General features: G+C 34.5%; 3 protein-coding genes across 7 annotated transcripts in view; 1 reads left to right on the top strand and 2 right to left on the bottom strand.

Annotated features, from left to right (window-relative positions):
* The window catches only part of LOC148281085 (terminal uridylyltransferase Tailor-like), a 20,043-nt gene extending 14,436 nt beyond the window's left edge, over positions 1 to 5,607 (bottom strand). The window contains exon 1 of one of the 3 annotated variants that reach the window (XM_088227326.1): positions 5,489 to 5,607. The gene's annotated coding sequence lies outside the window, so the exon portion shown is untranslated. Of the gene's footprint in view, positions 1 to 4,538; positions 4,980 to 5,488 lie in introns of those variants that run through there. The other 2 variants (XM_088227323.1, XM_088227327.1) reach the window with 2 other exon arrangements.
* LOC148281086 (mesoderm induction early response protein 1) lies at positions 1,961 to 4,277 on the bottom strand. The gene has a single exon (XM_088227332.1). It carries the CDS (start codon positions 4,027 to 4,029, stop codon positions 2,875 to 2,877), a length of 1,155 nt encoding a protein of 384 aa, XP_088083458.1. The 5' UTR covers positions 4,030 to 4,277; the 3' UTR covers positions 1,961 to 2,874.
* Positions 4,996 to 21,825, top strand: LOC148281084 (transmembrane protein 145-like). Of its 3 annotated transcripts, none has more exons than XM_088227328.1 (8): positions 4,996 to 5,588; positions 13,575 to 13,886; positions 17,299 to 17,458; positions 18,322 to 18,459; positions 18,561 to 18,667; positions 19,586 to 19,734; positions 20,222 to 20,326; positions 21,019 to 21,825. In XM_088227328.1, exons 1-8 carry the CDS (start codon positions 5,107 to 5,109, stop codon positions 21,225 to 21,227), a joined length of 1,662 nt encoding a protein of 553 aa, XP_088083454.1. In that variant the 5' UTR covers positions 4,996 to 5,106; the 3' UTR covers positions 21,228 to 21,825. The 3 variants fall into 3 exon arrangements, with proteins under 3 accessions (XP_088083454.1, XP_088083457.1, XP_088083455.1); XM_088227329.1 differs by lacking the exon at positions 4,996 to 5,588 and adding an exon at positions 5,821 to 5,918; XM_088227331.1 differs by lacking the exons at positions 17,299 to 17,458; positions 18,322 to 18,459; positions 18,561 to 18,667; ... (1 more) ...; positions 20,222 to 20,326; positions 21,019 to 21,825 and adding an exon at positions 14,031 to 14,094 and having other exon boundaries at positions 5,107 to 5,588; positions 13,575 to 13,925.

The raw sequence follows: 21,825 nt of genomic DNA, 5'->3' as shown, positions 1-21,825 counted from the left end.
TACGGCGATACGAAAATTTATTATACCCGTATGCAACCAGTGCACTAAATTCGGTAAACACGCATTTGCAGTAGCAGGCCCTATGGCGTGGAATGCTCTTACAGCAGAGGTGCAAAACTGTGAAAAGTGACATTTCGAAAGAAACTTAAAACCCACCTGTTCTCTAAATCATTTGAATAAATCCATAGTGTGTGAAGACAAAATAAATTGTTTCACTTAAACTATAAATTTAAAGTTACATCAAATTGACATTCATAGAATCACTTAGTAAAGCGCCCCGCCCCTGAGGTACCATATTCCGAAAATAAAATAAAATAAAAATTATCCATAATAATATATATTTGAAATTTTTTTTTAAATATATATTTGGACCCCTGTATTTAGTAGCCTTACGTGTCATGTACAAGGCTAAGGTACTCGGAAAAAATAGTTTTAGTTTGTCTTGGAAATGGGATGTTCGATCACTGATTTTGGTTTATTACCTTTATGAGTCCAATCACCACTGTTGCAAAGTTCAAGAACAATGGCGCGTGATAACTACTTTAAACTACAGTGTGGATATCTGTTGAGGATATTCCATCTTTCCTGCATTCTGCTTCAAGATTATGGAGTTGTAAACTAAAAAATGGGCACTAAAATAAGAGATGTTCGATACTCTGTGAAGAAATATCATCGCATGGACAATAGTCATCATTCCTTAATTTAAACCTATATAGATAACTTCTCATTGCTCCGTATCCGGTAAAAATTTGGGTCGTTTTGAAAGTACTTTGGTGATGATGACGGAAGTTTGCTGCATCAACCAGCGTTGGGAAAAACATTTTAGTGATTTTACCTGTAGAAAAAGCGCGGTAATGATCCTCCCAACGCTGCTGCGTATTTTGTTTTGTACAGCGTTTAGCAAAGCTAAGGGGAAATTCTGAGAAGAAAGGTGCTGTTCTTTTACAAGTTTATTTATTTATTAACGGACATTGTCCATGTATACAATTTATAGGGTTTAAATATTACAATAAAAGAATAGTTTAAAACATTGAAAAAAAAAGAAAAGAAGCATTGACAAACATAAGGCACATCAAGACAAGATCTGGACTATTTATTTAGTGCTCGTTTAAATCGCTGAAAACTTAACTCTAAAATGGTCTCTATCTGTTGTTTTTTTCCACTTTATTCAGGCCTTTTACCAAAACACGTCTTATCTTTAATCTGTTGTAATATCTCTCAATTTATGTAGGCAGGTGGGAAAGATATATATTTTATTTGAAAATAAAAAATCTCACATGGTTTTAAATATACAATTAAATTAATGTAATTTACAATATTGACCTTTGAATTTTTAAGTACACCTTTGAATAGTTTTCATCTTCTTTCTTTTCCACATCCCCTCCTAAGTGGAGCATGTGGACATCACCAGTTGCCTCCAGGATACCCTATCGCCTTAGATAACATTTACCGCTTTTAATAATCCGGATTTAAGATTTTTGCTAATTCCATTTCTGATACATGCCTTGTAGTCTAGTGATTAGTGGGTTTGCCTACCAAGCATGAGGTCCCAGGTTCTCCTGAGAGTAAACATTTATACAAGCTCAAAAGATAATATGGAGGTTCAACCACACGCTGATCAGTGAATGTTACAAAGTGTGTAAACTAGCCGATGACAGATCATAAGGCCTGTAATACGCAGACCATATTTTCCTTCTCAATTATTCGCCCGTTTGAATATAAAAGTAAGCCTTAGGGAAACAAGTAATCATATTATGAACCAGAAATGTTATTTTATAATGGAAAAAACCATAGTAAAAACAGGTTTAATTAATTTGTCGCAAAACAACGACAGATGCAAGAAAAATGTGACATTGTCTTTTATATATATATTAGATCTTGAAAAGGTGTAGCCTTGTAGGTATACCTAGATAAAGGAAGCCTGTGTAGCATTGAAACCGGGCAGTAGAAAAAATCAAAATAAGTGGTAAACAAAGATGTTTTTTATTTATTTTATTATTGTTTTATAAAGGCTTTATATTCCAGGTTAAAAAATAAAATGTATAAAAAACTAATAAAATGTTAAGTGAATCACACGCGTCATTGTTCTACGATCATGATGATATGTGAATATGAAATTGTCATTCTGATTTAGGAATTGAATATTTCAATAATAGTATACATAAATTAATTTATCTAATTAATCTTACAGAGACATCAGTGTGTATTTGTGGAATAATTATTTTTTATATCTAAAATAGGATAGCGTAATAGAAAGATTAGAAGAAAGAGAGTAGAGGAACAGGGTTCAAAATCTGTAAAAAAATTCTTCCTATAATATTTAACCTTCAGATATGGTCACATATTGTCCAATCAAAACTGAACAAACATATTTATTAGGACCTTACTGTTCAACAATATTTGAATACAAGTATGTATATTGTAGATTTAAAAATATTTACAAGGTTCGTAAAATTAAATACGCGTGATGCTCAGGCGCAATGTTTTCATTCCACGAAATTAAAAGTACGCATTTTATATAAAAATACAGTTTACTCTATAATATTAAAAGCAAAAAGTTACAAAATATACTAATTCAAAATTATAAAATATGCAAGATCGAACATCAAAATTAAAATCAGGAAAATAATAATTTAAATGTCTTTAGAAATACTTAATATAAACTTCTTTACATTGTTCATGATTCACATAAAAATGTCACAGTAAATGATGGAGACAGAGCAATATCAACTCGAAAGTCTATTGGAAAATACGCTCTATTTTCTACACTATGGCAATGTTCTAAAGAGTCTTCTACCACAATATACAATTATAGAAGCTTCAGGCGGAATACAGTCAGAGTTCCTCACAGCGCGGCCACTCTGCTCGGGGACATTATAAGGGGGGAGCTGACTCCTGGTCGGTGTCGTCTGCACTGTGCGAGGGGGCGGGCGAGGGGGAGCGCGCCGGCATCTCGGAGAACACCTCGCGCCCCACCGCCAGGGGGTCAGGGGGGGGCGCGGGAGGCGCTGGGGACTCTTCCTGCTCCTCCAGGAAGCGGTCCATGTAGTCAGTGTGCCCTGGGTGGAGCGTGTACTTCTTCTTCTCCAGCCGGGCCTTGTTAGCGAACATGTCGTGGCGTTCTGTTTTCTTCCAGATGTAGTAGAACTGCACCAGCTCACCGACCGACCGAGTGCGAACCTTGTGCTGGTGGATGAGGTGAAAATCCTTCCCGTGCGCTTTCAGTCCGTTCTCGAAGTTCCGGCACTCCTCTTCGGACCACAGGGCGAGTGGGGGCGGCGGCGCCGGGGACGAGGGGGCGCGGGCGAGGCGGCGCCGACGGAGCGCCTCCTCCACGTTGTGGCCGCACTGCTGCAGCAGGAACAGCGCCTGCTCGTCGTCCCGCAGCTGGGGGCCCGTGGGTACGGCGTCCAGCCCCTGAGCTTCGGGAGCCAGCTCGCGCACGCGCGCCATGTAGCGCTCCGTCTCGCCCTCGTCCAGCGCCTCTGGGTCCCACAGCAGCTTGTCGTCGTTCTCGTAGGGCAGCGCGTCGTCGTAGCTGCAGAGCCCGTCCGGGATCCAGGCCTGGTAGTCGCCGCCCACCATGATGGTCTTCTTCCAGTCCTCTTCCTCGGGGCTGTAGTCGTAGTCCTCTTCCTCCTCGGAGGGCGGGCGGGACACGGAGCGCAGGAAGCGCGGCGGCTCGGCGATGCCGGGCTCCGCGTACAGGCGGCGCAGCGCGGACGGGTCGGGCTTGTCCTCCGCCCCGGGGCTCGCGGCGCCCCTCGGCCGCATCTCGCGGCGCTGGTCCAGGCCGTACAGCGCCAGTAGCTCCTCCAGGGGCATGTCCCCTTCCTTGCGCAGGTTGGAGAGCTCGGCCCTGGGGTCCTGCCTCTCTCCCGCCGCTAGTGCTTCTTCTTCGTCTAGTGTTCTCTCGTCGTCGAAGTCGTTTACCATCATCTCCACCGTGGGCTCGAAGAGGGTCTTATCGTTAGACATGTCCATGCTGACATCGTGATCGTTTGTTTTCGCGACGACGCAATCTGACATAGTGAGCTCTACGGCGGGCGCTGGGCGCTGGGCCGCGGCCGGTGGCAGACCACTCGCGGGAAGCTCGATTCGGTCTTTCGGCGGCGATCTCCGCTCCGGAGGTCGGAACTCGCTGTTTATCTTATCAAATGTATTTCCATAGTGCGCAAACAACGAATTCACCGGAAAAAACTACTATTACACGACAAAGCGATGGAAAAATGTTATTTTGCGTGACAAGCGATCGACTCGTTCCCTCTGAAACACAGAACTGAGTCGGTAAAACAGCGATCGCTCTAATCGCCCGGAGCCGAGATCATAACCAAAAATATGTCGAAAAGTAGGAAAACTATAAATTATTTTCTTGACAGATGACAAATCATACTTTTACGTAAAATTCAATACCCGACAAAATTAATTAGTAATCCATACAACCTCAACACAATGATTATCCCCATGTCGATGGGTTTGAACAGGTCTTCTATTCAAGTAAATAGAAAACATTAAAATGTTTTGTAGAATTGCCTTACCTTCTATATGACATTTTCCATAGTTTCTAACATCACACAAGGGATCCCTTTGTCCATTTATTAATTAAAATACAATTGAATAAACGGCGATTGTAAACCATAATCTAAAAATTAAGTATTACTTTTGCTGACGAATGATGAACACCGCGGCGCAGAGGTAAGCGATTTTTCGAATTTACTAGTCCCGTTAAACTTGTATAATTCCCAAGTCCGTGCTCTGTCGGATTTTTAACATACTACCAACCAACGAACCAACTACCGAAACCGCGATCTTTATTTTGCAAATAGGTATATCTGTACCGACACTTTTTACTATTATTATTGTATCACAATAGATGTCGCCACGATGTTGACGAGAAAATGAAAAGTTCCTACTCTTTTCAGAAAAAAAAATGTGGATGCAGCTAAATAAAGTTCTGTGTTGGCATCATTAAAAAAAACCCTCGGGGCGGTTCATGATTGTCAACGATTGTCAAATTGTCAAGTTTAGTGGGGCCGCGTCAAATCAAAAAGATTTGGGTTTTCTTTACGGGAGACCGCTACGATTGTTTTCTACAATGTGTTAATTATGTCAAAGCCAAATGTAAAATTCCGCGCCTGTATAACTATTTTATTTTTCTTTATTTCAAACGCGGGTAGCGAGCACATTAAGGGAAGTTTTAAGACAAACGAATTCTTTAAATTTCTTACTAAATTTGGTTTCCAAAAAACGGACATTCACTCGCCGAAAGAATCGTACGGTTATATTTATGGAAACATCACATCTGAGTTTGATTTTCCAGTTCCTGTTACATTTGCAGTACTCGATCGCGCGCTTTTTCTAGATTATTATAGCAACCGAAATGTGGCGGATAAAGAGAAAGCGTGCAAACATATGTTTGGTCAGTTAAATGTGACGGCTTATCATCCAAAGTGTAATGAAAAGGGACAAGATTACTTGAGGACAATACCTTGCAAGCGTGGCCAACTGTGTGTGGATGAAGATACGCCATGGAACGTTATAAAAGGGAATCAGTTCACATATGTTATCCAGAATCGAGGGCAACCCAGGTAAACAGATATCCTTATTCATTCAACATTTATTATTACTCGCTTTAGTTATGTCAATGCACCCTCGAGTTGATTACCTCATAGTTATATTGATATTGTATCATATTTCTGTATTGAGAATACTCATAAATACTTGCGTGTATAATAATGTGATATTTACATATGCTGAGTCGGTAAATGAGATAAGATAATATCCTCTTTGTGTATCTTCTATCATAGTTTTACTTAACACCTTTAATCTTACAATATTTGAGTTTGTCCAAATGTTCGTTGACAAAAGAATGGATTTCCCTAGGATAATGCCTAGACTTCCATATTCCCTTATTTAAGGTATTCTCCATCCCTGTTGTAATTTCTTAACATTTAATATTATTTTGCGTGGGGTGTGCAAAAAGCAATTTTCTAACTAAAAACAGTAGTTGAAGTAAGCATATATTTTTTTTGTAGTTGCTTAGTACCTAACCATTGAGTTTTGGTAAATTATTATTATTATTATTATTATTATTATTATTCATTTATTAGTTTATACATACAATGTTACAAAAATGGCACAAAAAACACTGGCAAATTCTGCTTGTACTAGGAGTAGGCTCAGTATATGAAGGGTCGGCAAGCCAGAAATATTAATACGCCTAATGTTGCAATCGGTTCCTATATGGGCAAATGCCTGTTCTAAGAAACCGATTTGTTGCGGCAAATATGGTTTTCGAATATGTTTCCTATAAATAAAAACAATATTGAAGAAATAAAAAAAACAATTATAGCCCAAAAGAGAAGAAAAGAAAAAAAAAATACAGTTTACATTAAATGTAAAAATACAATTAAATATATAAATATAAAGCATACATACTTCATACATACATATACACATACATACATATATACACACATATACATACATATACATATATATACACACATACATACACAATATATATGCACATGCGAAAATACAATAAATTTATACATGATTCAATGGGATAGCATAATATTTAGATTACTATCCTCAATAAATTCTCCGATTCCTTACTTCCAACGTCTGTCAACCAAATTTTTAAATTTCTTTCAATACTGATGGTTTATCAGATTTCCAAAATGACGGTATCAGGTTGTATAGTTTAGGTCCGTTATATAGAAATGATTTTTGGAATACCGCTGTACGTGCTATTGGAATCACCAAATCGTTTCTTACTGTACTCCTGGTTGAGTGCGCATGACTCACAATCACCTGAGTGCTCTTATTTTTGTGGATGTCAAGTATTACTTTCCTTATGTAGATTTGCCTTAAGCCAAGGACGTCTAAGGATTTGAAAAGGCCTTCACTCGGATGATTGTACGGTTTTCGCAATATTATCCTTAATATTGATTTATGTACCTTAACCAAGGGATCAAGAATAGTCTTGGCAGCTCCTCCCCAACAAATACAACCGTAGGCCAAAACAGAGTTGCACAAACCATAGTATATACTTTTAATATCTACAATGGACAATATGTTACGCAGTGTTATAAAGATATAGATTAGTTTCCTTACTCTACCTACTAAATAGTTAATACGTTTTCTCCAGTTAAGGTGTGCGTCAATAAAGATTCCTAAATATTTGATGTCTTGTACACATTCCAGATGGTAGCAATTACAGCTGGTGAGCGTGTTACAATTTGTATTATGAATTTTTATCTTTAATTCTATTCTTGGTAGGCCTTTTATATTTGGGCTGAATTTTACATATTTTGTTTTCTTTGAGTTTAGTGTCAGCAAATTATCTTTGAGCCAGTTTTTAAGAATATTCATTCCTGTTTCGGCCTTAACATGTGTTTCCTCCCAATTATCACCTTCAAATACAAGAACTGTATCGTCTGCAGAGGTGATTATACGAGCGTTAATATTTAAATTAAACAATTCGTTTATACATATAATAAACAGCAAAGGTCCTAGCGTACTACCCTGTGGTACCCCAAAATTTATTTCTAAAGCAGTACTGCTGCATTCTCCAATTTTAACCCTCTGTAATCTTTTGGAAATGAAATTGTGTAACCAATTTAGAGGTCTACCTGTGATCCCAATGTTTTCAACTCTTTTTAAAAGAATTTTGTGCGATATGGTGTCAAACGCTTTTGCCAAATCAAGAAAAATTGCAAGTGTTTTCTTACCATTGTTAATGTTGTTTACTAATGCTCCGGTTAATTTTTTGATTGCGTCATCTGTGCTTTTACCTGGTCTAAAGTGGATCATATCATTCTTATGAGAAAACTTTTAAACTTGGGTGTAAAAGGAGACGTTCACAGATGGATCTTATCTTATCTCAGCAATAGAAGCCAAGCTGTTGTTCTTGGTGGTTTTCGATCTGACTTTGCTGATATTTCCTCCGGAGTACCCCAGGGTTCACATTTGGGACCATTGTTTTACAATGCGTATCTCTATGATTTTTATGTTGTATTTATGAACGCAAGATTTTTGATGTACGCAGATGATAAAAAAATATACTTCAAAGTTAAGAATCCCCTTGACTTTCTTAAACTTCAAGATGATCTAAACCGTTTGACAGAATACTATTTGAAAAATCGTATTAACGTCAATGTATCAAAGTGTTTGCTTATTTCTTTTTCGCGAGGTCGACATCCAATCCCATATCATTATATATTATCAAACCAACCTGTTCAGAGAGTTGATACCGTACGCGATCTGGGTGTTATTCTTGATAGCAAACTTACATTTGAGAATCACTTCGATGACATACTGACCCGTGCACATAGAAACCTTGGTTTTGTACTTCGTACATGTCAGGTATTTAAAGATATCGCGTGTATTAAAATGGTCTACTTTACTCATGTTCGCAGTTTGCTCGAGTATGCCTCTTCTGTTTGGTCTCCACAATATGTCACACATAAAGAAAAGTTTGAGAAAATTCAATGGACATTTCTTAGACATCTTAACTGGAGATGCAGGTATACCGATCTCAATTATATGTCTTCCTGCAAAAAACACCACTTGCTTACTTTAGAAGATCGCCGTCTACTGTTGGACATGGGGGTGCTTCATGACATACTCAGTGGACGCCTTGATAGTCCGGCTCTTATGTCAGAGTTATCATTAAATGTCCCCGGCTACCGCACCCGTCACACGTCGAGCTCTCTATTTCATGTGCCAGCAGTTCGTACGAACTATGCCCAGAACTCTCCACTTATACGTTTTGCTAGTGAATATAATTTGAACTTTCCCCTTATTGATCCATTTGATTGTAAAAAAATAACATTTAAAATGCGCGTCTTAACCCTTAGACTGCTAAACAACGATATATCGTTGTTGTTAATCCCTATCATAAAGTTCTAACTAGACTGATGCTGACGTCATAATCCCCAAAAGGGTAAATGAATTCGGGAACTGCTTGTTGCACTTAACCGTCAGTGGCGTAAAACATTTTCAAAACATAAAAATGACTTATTCGACGGGTTATTATTCAGTTTCGTACCTATTTCAGCCCTACGGAAAATTTAATACAAAAAATGTTTTCTTACGCGCGGTAAAAATTCGAGCATTAAATTGTACAGCAAAGTTTCTTGAAAATTAATAAAAAATCATATAAAATATTTTAATAAAAACGAACTACTTTGAACGACGTCACTTGTTCATATGAATCAACCAATGATAAGAGGGTTGTGGAAGATTTCCGGTTTGCTAATCGTCAATGGAGCAATCAACAGAATAAATCAAGAAGAAGCGGAAGAGAACTTGCGACGTCACACGTGGATTAATTTCGCAAATACAAAACTTTGAAAAATCGTAGCGCCGATAATACGATACATAAAAATTGAAAAAAAAGCTTGCTTTAGTAGTTTATTAACAAATCTTTTTTTTTTTTTAAACAACTAAATTTCCTCGGTACACATTTACTTATGATGTTCAAATTTGCAGTGCTTTTAAAAAAAGAGAAACGACTAAACACAGGAAACTTCTAGCTAGCCGGGACCGGAAACAGGGAATTTTTTACATTGCAAAAACAGTGAAATAAAAAATAAATCATTTTAATATTTAGAATTTTTAATCACTTATATGATATTTGAGAAAAATAATTATATTTTGTGTCTTCCCTGCTATTATATCCGATCCAGTGATTACAAAAATATTGATGTATTTCCGTAATGAATAACTAATTGAATACTTTACCTTTAATACAATAACTTTTATCTAGTAAGGTCCCTATATCACAGGAAAACCCCGTAATTAAGAATATAAACAAATAAGTAAAGAGCCATAAAATATAAAAATAATTCACCATGGAACCTAAATGATTATCAATTAGGACGTTTGAATATTAAAAAATCATTTGTTGATTTATTATAATGGGTACATACAGTAATGTGAAATTAAAAGGTTTTAGCTGTTCATTAGGTAGTAATTATTACTCCACAAGCAAAACGTAATTATTACTATACAAACTCTATTCTAGAAACTATTCTACAAACAAAACGTAATTGTGGTAAATAAAAGATATCAGCTCGATCTTGATCCAAAAATATTTCAGAAATGCTTCTTAGATTTTGAGCTCTTCATAGGAGTCATATAAACTATCATCACTATCACTTAGAAGTTGATCGTTATTGTCGAATTCACTTTTGGAATAGGTTGAGCTGCTAAGCTTTCAAGTTTCTAGGTGAGGTATTATTATTTCTATATCACTTTTAATATCCGTTATCATTTTGAATGATATACTTTGTATATTTATTCACAATAAAAAGGACCCTTTGCAGAGTTAACTTGTCAGTTAGAGTAACAAAGTAAGATTAAAAATATATATAAATGTACACAATATGTAATTTACCACAGCTGTTTGTAATTTCAGCAACTGTTGTCTATCTCGCTCAATCCATTATGCGTGAACTAGCTATTAGTGAAACGGAATATTTTTCTTGGAAGTGATATCAATTTGTGAGACAGTTGTACGAAAACATTATTTTTTAAATTAAAATTATATTATAACATCTACCAAGAAATAACATCACTTCTTAGTACATTTACCCGTTATCATCTAAATAACTAAATAAAGTTTGATAAAGTTTCAGTCTAAATAACTCCATACAAACATTAGGACATACTCAAAATATTGTTGATCGAAATAACTTGCATAAAAAATTTAAAGTATTTTTAGGCATTACCTAGGATGTAAAATAATTTATCCAGATGAAACTCGCCGAATTCAATAAAGGTTTCAGCTCTTTTAGTTTGCAAAAGTCAACAGATGCAAGAGTTGAGGTAATGTAAAAATAATCATGAATGGTGAATATTTCGCAGTGTGTAAAGTGGCCATTTAAAACAGCCAATGACAAAATATAAGTTCTGTAAATGCCTAGACTTCCATGTTCCCTTGGCAAAAATGTGTTCCCTCTCTGTTGCAACAAATTCCAAGATATATTTTACTCAAATTTTGTTTAGCATGCATTGATGGAAGTGGTAGGTTTGATAATAAGGGCACTTTGCCCCGCAATCAACAAAAAAACCATCATAATACTGTCGTTTCAATAATAACTATTAAAACAATGTGCCTTTAGATTGCTGTGCGAGATCATTTTTGTTTGTTTTTATTTTCGATTAAGAAAGGGTTTACAACCGCTGTACGAGAATGTGTTGCGCGCGGCACGATTTGTCTATCTTGCTCACTCCACTGGGCTTGAATTAGATATTTATGAAATGGAAGATTTTTCTTGGAATTGCTATTAATTTTTAAAACAGTAGTGTGTTTGGAAAACAACGTATTCGATAAAATATTTTAAAAATGTATTAATAATAAGATTTCTGATTAGATTCTTGAAAAACTGCGTAGCAGCGTAAGGGTTAAAACATACTTTTTTGTCTTATACTTAGTTTCAATAATAAAGTTTTATTTTATTTTATTAAATTTTATCTCTATTTCTTAATATTTTATATATATTTATATTTTCGATACCTGACACCCTCTTTCCAATATAACACCCACACACCCACCCTCTCACTCACTTACACTCACACAAACACACTAGTATGTATTGTACGTGTATTTAATGTATTTCTGTGGATATCTGTCATTGGTTTTATTCTCTGTATATGTTATTTGTTATATTTGTATTACATGTATTACTGTTGATATCCCCAATAAATAAAAAAAAAATAAAAATAAAAAAAATCCAAATTGGTTGTCACTAAGTAAGTTTTTACTCTCTACATAATCGCTAAGTCTATTTTTGAATGCTTTCTCCAATACTTTTGAATATGCACTTACCAACGATATTGGTCTGTAATTTTCTATATTCTGTTGATCACCCGATTTAAAGATTGGTTGCACTATTGATTGTTTAAATTGTGTTGGAAAAATTCCTGATGAGAAACTTGGATTGAAAATGTGCGACAGAGGCTTGGCAATGAAATTTTTAAATTGTTTTAACATAAAAATATTAAGAAAGTCAGGACCCTTGGAATACGTTTTTTTTAGACTAGTGATAATTTTAATGATTTCTTGTTCTGATATTTTATTTAGTTGAAACGATGGCATTATGTTCTTGACATTAATAGATGATGCTAGATTACATTTATTCAGTTTGAATTCACATAATATAGCTTCAGATAATTTAGAACCTACTGTAGTAAAATATTCATTGGCAATATGGGCTATTATTTGGGGATCATTTGTATTTGTAGAGTCTGGCAAAATTATAGATGTAATTTCAGGCCCCTTTTTTGATTTAGTTTTTGTAATTTCTCGAATTGTTTCCCAGATTTTACCCGGAGAATTATTGTTACTCAGGAGATTTTTATAATATATCTCCTTTGCTCTTCTAATAACATATTTACACACAATTACAATTAAGTTAGATTAGAGATTAAAGTTAGATTAACAAGTTTATTTATTTATATATATCCCACTCGTGGCATACTATCTTTTTTATGCCGTAAAGTACGCGGAGATATTTTATCATGGCCTGATGCGACACATCTTTCGCGAGATATCTCACTCGTGGCCATGAAGAGGTTAAGCAATAAAATAAATAAATATTTATTAACAATATTTTGAGTTCGTCCCAATGTTTGTAGACAGGGACTATACCCTCTAGGGAGTTTCTAAAACCTAAAAGAATAAACATTAATCATAAAAACTCCTTTGGCGCTGAAATTCTGTCCTTGTCTACAAACATTTGGTCAAGCTCAAAATATTGTTGATTAAACCAATAGAAGTACAAAAATTGAAAAATGTTTTAACGTATTGTCTAGTAAAATAATTCAGTCGGATCTCACCCAGATTAATAAAGGTTTCAGCTCTTTAACTTCACAAATCAACAGATCTGATGGAAAAATTAAAAGAATTCCGAAAAACGTATTATATTTTTAAGTCTGCAACATTAACCATTCTGCCTATGTTCTAACATAGGCAGAATGGTTAATGTTGCAGTGTGTATATAGAGTGGCCAGTTAAATCACCCAATGACAGGTCACAAGTCCCGTGAATTTTTGGATTTCCAATTCCCTTCCCAAAAATTTATGTTCACCATTATTATTATTATTATGGATAACTTATATAGCGCCATTTTCGTAATACAATACCTCAAGGGCGCTTTACCAAGTAATTCTATTGTTAAAAAAAAAATATTGAAGCCTTTAAATTTGTAATTTAATTAAAACAATTTATTTTGTTAACACAAGCTACGGATTTAGAACAAGTGGGTTTTAAGTTTTTTGCGAAACATGACTTCACTCTCACAGCCTCGCACCTCTGGGGGGAGAGCATTCCATGCCATAGGGTCTGCGACCGCAAATGTGCGCTCACTGAATTTAGTGCGCTGTTTGCGTGTAGAGGTATAACAACTTTTTCTCTCGCTGTAGACGTAGCTGATCTAAGCGTAAAGCTCCTGTCGGCCAGTTAATCTGAATGCATAGTTCTCTTAGATATTCCATAGCAGAGTGTCATCCGGAGAGAGGAGCTATCTCTGTAATAGTATTCAAAATGATTATTTATTTTTCAGATTCTGGTACATATCGATGGTAGCTTGCTACCGCAATGCGACAACATGCGAGTGGCACCATTCTAACGAGACACGGTTTACTGAGCTACACTCGCCGGTGACAAACCACAGCTCACGGAAGAATGTTTTGTCATCCAAGGAACCGCAAGAATTGAATTACGACTTTTGGGTTGTGAACGGAAATCCCAATCTATCCGTCTATAATACTCTCCTGTTCCAGTTCTCCTTTGACAGACAGAACACAGTTGAACTATATCTCCTCTTCTGGGTCTGTTACATCATCCTCGTTCCTTTACAAATCTACGCTGTGAGGTATCAATTGTTTCACCTTAAATAATTTTCTTCAATCTTGTGTGATATTTTATTAACTTTTATTATTACACAATATCGTCGCTGTTCAGGCAAAAATCGCTAACCCTAAAAAAGTTCATTTTGAGTCGAATATGTCATTCAAAGTGTAAAATTATGTTCTTTAAGAGGCAAAAAACACCGAGGATAATATGACTTATTCAGAAAAAAATTGTGTAAATCGAAATTAATTGTTGTTAGTGAAAAACAGAGGAGTGGCTTTCAATAAAATCTCAGCAAGCATAAATCACTAAAGGCAGATAGAATTTATTGCCAGTTTAGGTAGATTTTTATCATTTTTTTAAGTACGACAGTTTTCTTCCTAAAAAATAATTTTGTATAATAAAACAACAAACATGTGGAGAAATATTTCTTTATATAAAAAATATTTTTAGCCACAAAATTTAATAATTATTTGTAATATTTCCCTCTGGTCACTAATTCTTTTGGGTGGATAATAATCCAGATTATAAAGAAGCAAAAGTCACTTAACAAATGACATTAAAAACCTTTCACATACATAAAAATGTATCCAAAATTAATAGTTACCAATGGAATTTATTAAAAACATGAAGGAATTATGTTGTATGCATAAAACTTCCAAAGCACAAACATACGATTTTTCCTAGTTATCCAAACTATGAAATTGCTATTTCTCAAATGGGTGTTTTTGGGTCAGTAACTTTTGCATGAACGGCGACGATTTTAAATATTGTCTGTATGATATTAATTTTATCTATTATTCCCTTATCTGCACCTATATTTGTATAGGGCGCTGCATCAGTATTTTAATTTAGGCTTATTAGCAATAAATTTTAATATACACGAGGGTACGACGATGCTATTCGAGGGACTATGAAATATAGCAGTGGATAACCACCTATTAAATAAATATTTTCTGACCTCTGGCATGGTACATAAACACGCTAGCCACTAGACCACAAGTTAGATGAATCACCGCACAATTTCCTTTTTCGGCATTTTCACTTAAGAGTAGCCATTGAGTTGAAAACGCTCATTCAGAGATTTAGTTCTACACAGAAGTGTATTCTTCAATTCGCATGGGAGATATCTCTCTGATTTTAATCCTCTAATATGGATAGATTTGCAGCAGAGCTCCGCATCTCTGCCACTCCAGTTAGTCATGTGCGGCCCTCTTTAGGTCTTCATATGACCATATCTTCGCATAAATCATCGAGGTATTCTCGGTGAGGGCGCCTCCTGTAGTTTGTCCCCTCAGACACCCCCTCTATTACTGCATGTAGGAGACCCTCGTGACACACTGTGTCCAATCCATCTAGCGTGGGAGATAATATAAAAAGATAACATTTTTTTATTTGTATAACAAATAAATCAAATTCAGCTATGTGTTATTTGAATTATGTGTTCTTTTTTTAAATAAGCAAATAGTTATGATGGTAATGGTATTGATATTTTTCGATGTGTTCTAAATTTTCTACAAAGGCTTAAAATATGCGTATTTTGAATTGAAAACGAGGTGCTCTATGGAGCAAACGTCACGTATGACATTTTTGTGACACACTTGTACCCAATGTTTATTAAAAGCGCAGTCGGCTGGCATGACATGTGACGTCAAAATGACGTGTCGCCAACTGCTAGCCTATTTGTATGTACCTTAATCCAAAAATTATAAATAAAAACTTGTTTTGAACGCATTGATAGTTTTACGATTAGAATCGTATTTTGTAGTTATTTTATTGGTTATTAATATAATGATGTCTTATAAGACATTATTGTAAAATTATTGGCATTGTTGTTGGTGAATTAGAATATATTGTGCTCAGATGGTTTATTATATTTTAATGTAGGCACTACAATAAATAGCCTGTTTGACATGAAATATTTTGTTATGTTACCTACTTGAATTGGTATTTAGGTCATACTGAAATAATCTAGACTAAATGTTATTACCAGACATTATAATCTAGTACACTTTCCTGGGTGAAAGATAATACTAACAATGATTTTTACACAGTTAATTTACTTACTTAGTTTTAATTCTTTTGTACAATCTTGTAGATTAGTGGACATATTGATAAAAAGTAATATATATATATATAACTAACCAACAAAAAGTGAGCCTAGTGAAAGTGATCTAGATTTGTACCTGTTTTTGTAATCCACCCAAAGCGTAAGACTTATCACCATACTTTCATTTACAAATGACCGAACAACACTGCATTTGGTTTATTGATGTAGTGCCCTATGCACCACTGAGCGTGGATAGGGAAATAATGATTATTATTGTTATGATTTTTCCGTGAAACTCATGTATAAACAAATTGTTAAATATTTGATATATTCAAGGTGCCTTGGCGCTGTTGGTAAGACAGCCAACTGCGCAATTGGCGTTGCGGGTTTGATTCTCGCTAGTTTTCTCAATTAGTCTGAGGGTTGAGGTGTATTTTTCACAACTTCCTTCCATATTACCTCTTTCCCACCTGCTGACAAGCCTCTTAAATAGAAACTTTGCGGGTTATTCCTTTAAATATATATATATATACGCATTTACTTATGTTGTCATCCATTATTAACAAATTATTAGTTGACCAATCATAAATGCCCTAGATTTTGTAGAACTGGGTGGAAAGGTGAATAAACTGTGATGTCACTAGCAAAAATGAAAGCGGAAATTTAAAACTAATCTTTAAAAATCAATGGCATAAAAAACAGACGATATTTGTCGGTAAAATTTGACGATCAACATTTGCCGCAGCTCGGCGATTGTCAAATATCAAATATGTCAATAGACATCAAGAATGAAACAAAACACTAATAAATTTTCGTGTACCCTCAAAGACCACCAGACTCCAACACATGTTCCAGTGTGAATACATTAGGACAAACTTCACCCACCATTCTCCCATCCCCTAGTGAGCATCCACAGAACTGCTAATAATTATGCTGAGCTGTTTGACTTGCTTCACACCACTCCTGCTGCAATCAAATCAGCTATCCTATCCATCGAAAGGCCATCCTCTCAATTCTCCTCTTTTTAATGTGTTTCTCTACTCACTCATCTACACTTTATTTCCCTTTTCATTCTTTCTTTTTTTTAGAATTAATTATATGTTTCGTGTAATAGTTATGATTTTATTTTATGTTATTTTCTATAATGGTTTATGTACTTTTAACTGTATATTGTAAGAGCCCTCTGGGCGTTTATTAAATTAAATAAATAAATAAAACTACTCTAAAAGAAATATTTCTTCATTTGCGCATGTAAAATGAATTTCTTTTACCAGTTTTTTCTTCTCATTTATATTAGTTTTGTTTATTGAGGTATTCGCATTGATAATATAAATAAACAAGTGTGAAATATATTTATTCTCTAGTTGGTAATTGTGTGTTGCAGGAGTCAGCGACATCCTGTGACCAGACTGTTCACATGCAGTTTATTATTGGAGTTTATAGCTCTTTGCTTTATTGTGGTACATACGGCAAAGTTTGCTTTTGACGGAGTTGGGTTTTCCAACCTGGAAGTGGCGGGAGACATCCTCGATATACTAAGCAGGGTATGTTTTACATATTTATTAAAAGAAATTTTTGAGCTTCCCGTGTATAAATAAATCAGTATGTGGAATAACTTTCATCTCTCTATTTAGAGGTATAAGGTTTGGTGATATTAATTGTGCTGACAGATAAATAAGTGGTAAACCAAAAAAAATCGTCGGTTGATTGGTCAAATTCATTATGTACAGATTTATGGTAGAGTGACTAAGTTCTTTATTTTTCTATTTTATTATTATATATATATATATATATGTATATTTATTTACTTAGTCCATTAAGTGGTCCGAAACAGCTGTTTATATATAATAGGGACTCGAATAAGTCCAATTAATTACAATGAATTAACTTTGTTTTTTGTATGTACCACTTTATTTTTTATAATTTAATAACCAACTAGTTTTGCCAAAATACTATGCTTTCTTCAAACATAAACCCCCAGTGTTTCTATCCCCTCTTTTCTCCCTTAGCCACACCCACTCTACCGTCACGTTGTAAATTTTATATCATGTAAGTTTGTAACTAACCCTGAAGGAAGCATAGTTTTTTGCCGAAACTAGTTGGTTATTAAATTATAAAAAATAAAGTGGTACATACAATAAAACAAGATTATTTCATTATAATATATCGGGCAATACTAAAGCTAACTTCATCGTGAAGCTCCATCATTAGGCTTGAAAGGACAGTATATGTTATTCTGCTGAATTGTAAAAATATTTTTACATAGCGTTAAACATGTCGGATTTCATGCAAAAAAAAAAAAGTATTTGTGGGGAATTTTTTAAAGTACTTCTATAATAGTCAGCCGATTTACAGCTGTCTGCTATCGAATATTTGATTGTGATACATATTATGTATATGATTTCAGACCCTGTTTATGCTGCTACTACTGCTACTAGCCAAGGGATGGGCAGTTACCAGGTTGGAGCTGACTTGGAAGCCTGTAGTGTTTGGTATATGGCTGTGTTATGGAGTAGTCCATATACTTCTCTACATATGGAATATGGTGAGTGTCTAACGTTTATCTAAGCAAAGACATATAGTATTAATTATTTGTTTTATTGTAAAAAATAAGCTGTGCTCATAATTTTGATTTTTGTATTACAGACTGAGGTAGACATTATAGAGGAGATAGATGAATACCAAACATGGCCCGGGTGGCTAATTCTCGCCTTCCGAGTACTTATCATGTTATGGTTTATATATGAATTAAGGTGAGCGCACGTTGTAACTATTTTGTCGACAAAAGGCTTGTTCAGAGTATTCACCTAAATTGATGCTTGCTTTTTTTTTTAAACAAATACACATTTTTACTAAATTTACCAACAATTAACAGCATCACAACAAAATTGTTAGCCTCCTGTTTATTTATAAGTTTCTCCATAGCCAGTTATATGATGTATGTATGCAGAGGTTGTAACGTATTGTTGTGAGGAGTGAGAAAATTGTCCAACTTCCATAAAATAATTTTAATAATGAACATTAAATGTATCAACAAATTGCAAAGGTTTATAAAAAAAATTGGACTTCAGCTATATAGAGAAAAACTAAAAGTTGACTTTAGGCAGCAATTTATTAACATCTTCGCTCTGTGCGTTGTATTTAGACGATGCAAAAAATAAGACGAATAAATAAATGCAAAACAAATCAATCACAAAATATACGCTACCACCAGTTTCGCTCAATCAGAAAATTTGAGAATCTCCAAAAATGTAGACAATAATCATGTCATTTATTTATACACAATATGTGATAAATCATTAAAAAATCGGATTAGGTATTTAAGTAATCTCGTAGCATCATTAAATACTGTGCACTGTTAATTAAAATATATTAAACAGGTAATTGTGAAATAACAAAGTCTTCATTTCAACAATACAGTTTTATGATACAAGCAATTTATCTGCGTAAATTTGAATAAATATTTCTAGACAATTCAGGATGAGTTTTAATGAATTTAAAATTAATTCATTTCAAATTATGAATTTCGATGCTTCATAAGCGTGAAGGCAATTGGTTCCGGGCAGATGAGCCGGCTATGCCAAAAGCGCGATCTTCGAACTTAGTGTTTGCGCAGCGCTGGAGTTAGACCAGTGCAAATCTAAATATATTAATACTTTTGTTTTTTCCAGAAATACAATGCTATACGAGCACAACATGGCGAAACTGAATTTCCTTCTCCACTTTGGGGCATCCAGTCTTGTTTGGTTTATTTACCTCCCTGTTATTGCTCTTATTGCTTTACAAATAAGTCCCCTGTGGAGATTCAAATTCCTCTTAGGTAAGATCATTTAAAAGTATACACAGTAGCGAAACTAATTCTTATCATTAGAAAATGAATTCATTTTTTTGACAGAAAAATATCTGATAATAGGGAAATATCATGTTTGTTTTTTTATAAACAATTTTTAATTAATAAGGGTCTATGAAATACTGTCAAGTATTTTTTTTTTGTTTGAATGAGAATGTATGGAAAAAATGGGACCTAAATATTTTGATGTAAAAAGCGGGAAAGTGTAAAATCAAGGAATGTAAAAACAAGGTTTTACTGTATGTAGGTAAGACCCAGCTACCTGTCAATTTTTTTCATTATGGTTTTTAAAAGAATAATCTTTTTTGTTTTAAGAACACAAAAAATAAGTAAATTAACAACCAAGAGGCATCAAGAGATTTTAATTCTAGAAATTGAGAAAATAATATTAAATTCAATTAAAAATTAGAGCTTTGATATTGAAGAAACTGTGAAATTGAAATGTATTTTGTTGCAGGTATAACATATTCAGCAGACTGTATGGCATTCTGTGTGATGGCCCACCTACTGTGGCCTACCAGATCCGAACAATATCTTCTCCTGGCTACTTCCCACTACTCAGGTATTCTATCTTTAAAAAAAGACCATTAAATATTACATACATAATAATATATTTGAAATTATGTTTTTTCAATAAAAACAAAAAAAAAGCATTCTAAAACAAATGATGTATAATTAAAATATTAGCGTTTAAAACTTTTATTTTCAACGAGTAAGTTCTGTGCTATGGGAAATTGGATATAAAACATGTTTTGTTACGTGCTGTAAAAATTAGAGCACTAAATTGTACCGCAAGCTTCTTGAAATTGCATAAAAAAATTATAAAAATTAATTACTTTTAATGACGTCACTCGTTCTTCCAAATCAACTAATGATAGAGTGTTGTGATAGACTTCCGGTTTACTGGAAGCCAGTTCACCAATCAGCAGAACTCACCGAAGAGGGCATGTGGCATTATTTCAAAATTACAAAACTTTACAAAATCTTAGCGCTGATAATACAATACATAAAAATGTTTTAAAATATTTTTTGGCTTTAGTTGATAGTCTTTTAATAAATAAATAAAAACCACTGAGCTTTCTCATTTAATTCTATATTATTTTATGTTTTCGGGCTTATTCCTTTTAAAAAATTGTTCAATATAATATAATAATTGCCTTCAAGGATATGAACCTACTTTTATATCTGGGTAATTTTTTAATGAAAAATTGTATTTTATTTAAAAATTATTCTCAATATTTTTTTTTTTTTTAGGAATGGAAGAATTAGACGAATTTAACGAGTCTCCCCATGTGGTGCACGGGTCTGGAGATGGCTCTGCGGACCTCCATGAGCCTCGTCCCGGTCAGGGGCTGCGGCTCTCCGAGGACCGGCTAGCCCTTGTGGGGGACGACGACGACGATGTCATCTTCACGGCCCTCCCAGCCCCCTCAAACCATAAAGCCAACAGCTTATTCGGATAATACGGACTTGTAATATTTAGAAACTTAACATATTATACTTTGAGTTTGTCAAATATGTGCACCTTGATTAAGGCGTATATTTACAACGCGGTTGAGAGAATGAGGAAGTTCAGTGCTACGGGAAATTGGATATAGAAAATGTTTTCTTCCACAAGGTAAAAATTAGAACATTTACAGCGAAATTTCTCAAAAAAGCATGAACAAAATTCATGTAAATGGTTTTTTTAAAAATGAACTACTTTGAAACGTCACAGTTTCATGTGAACAAGTGTTTACAATAATAAATCAATTATAACATTGTTATGTTGTTGTGGCAACCGGCAACAGATTTCTGGTAGCCATGTTTTTTGACATTTAGCGTGTTTTGATGTTTAGCAGGTACAAATAATTTGTTTTTTTAATTGTGCGGGGTTATACTTTTAAATGTCAGAAAATCCCACTTGTGACATTGCAGGCGGTGTAATTTTAAAGTTTCAGTGGGTATATTAATACATCTTTTTTTTTGGCCCAGTTTGATAGTCTATTAACAAATAAACATTTAAAAAAAAACACTGATTTTCCTCATTATGCACATTATTAACGCATCTAAAAAATAAAA

This window comes from Micrasema longulum, unplaced genomic scaffold (genome assembly GCF_059751315.1).
Source record: "Micrasema longulum isolate JH-2025_06_02 unplaced genomic scaffold, ASM5975131v1 h1tg000499l, whole genome shotgun sequence".
Lineage (NCBI taxonomy): Eukaryota > Metazoa > Arthropoda > Insecta > Trichoptera > Brachycentridae > Micrasema > Micrasema longulum.
Note: the sequence above shows the minus strand (reverse complement) of the source record. Positions and strands in the feature narration are given on the sequence as shown.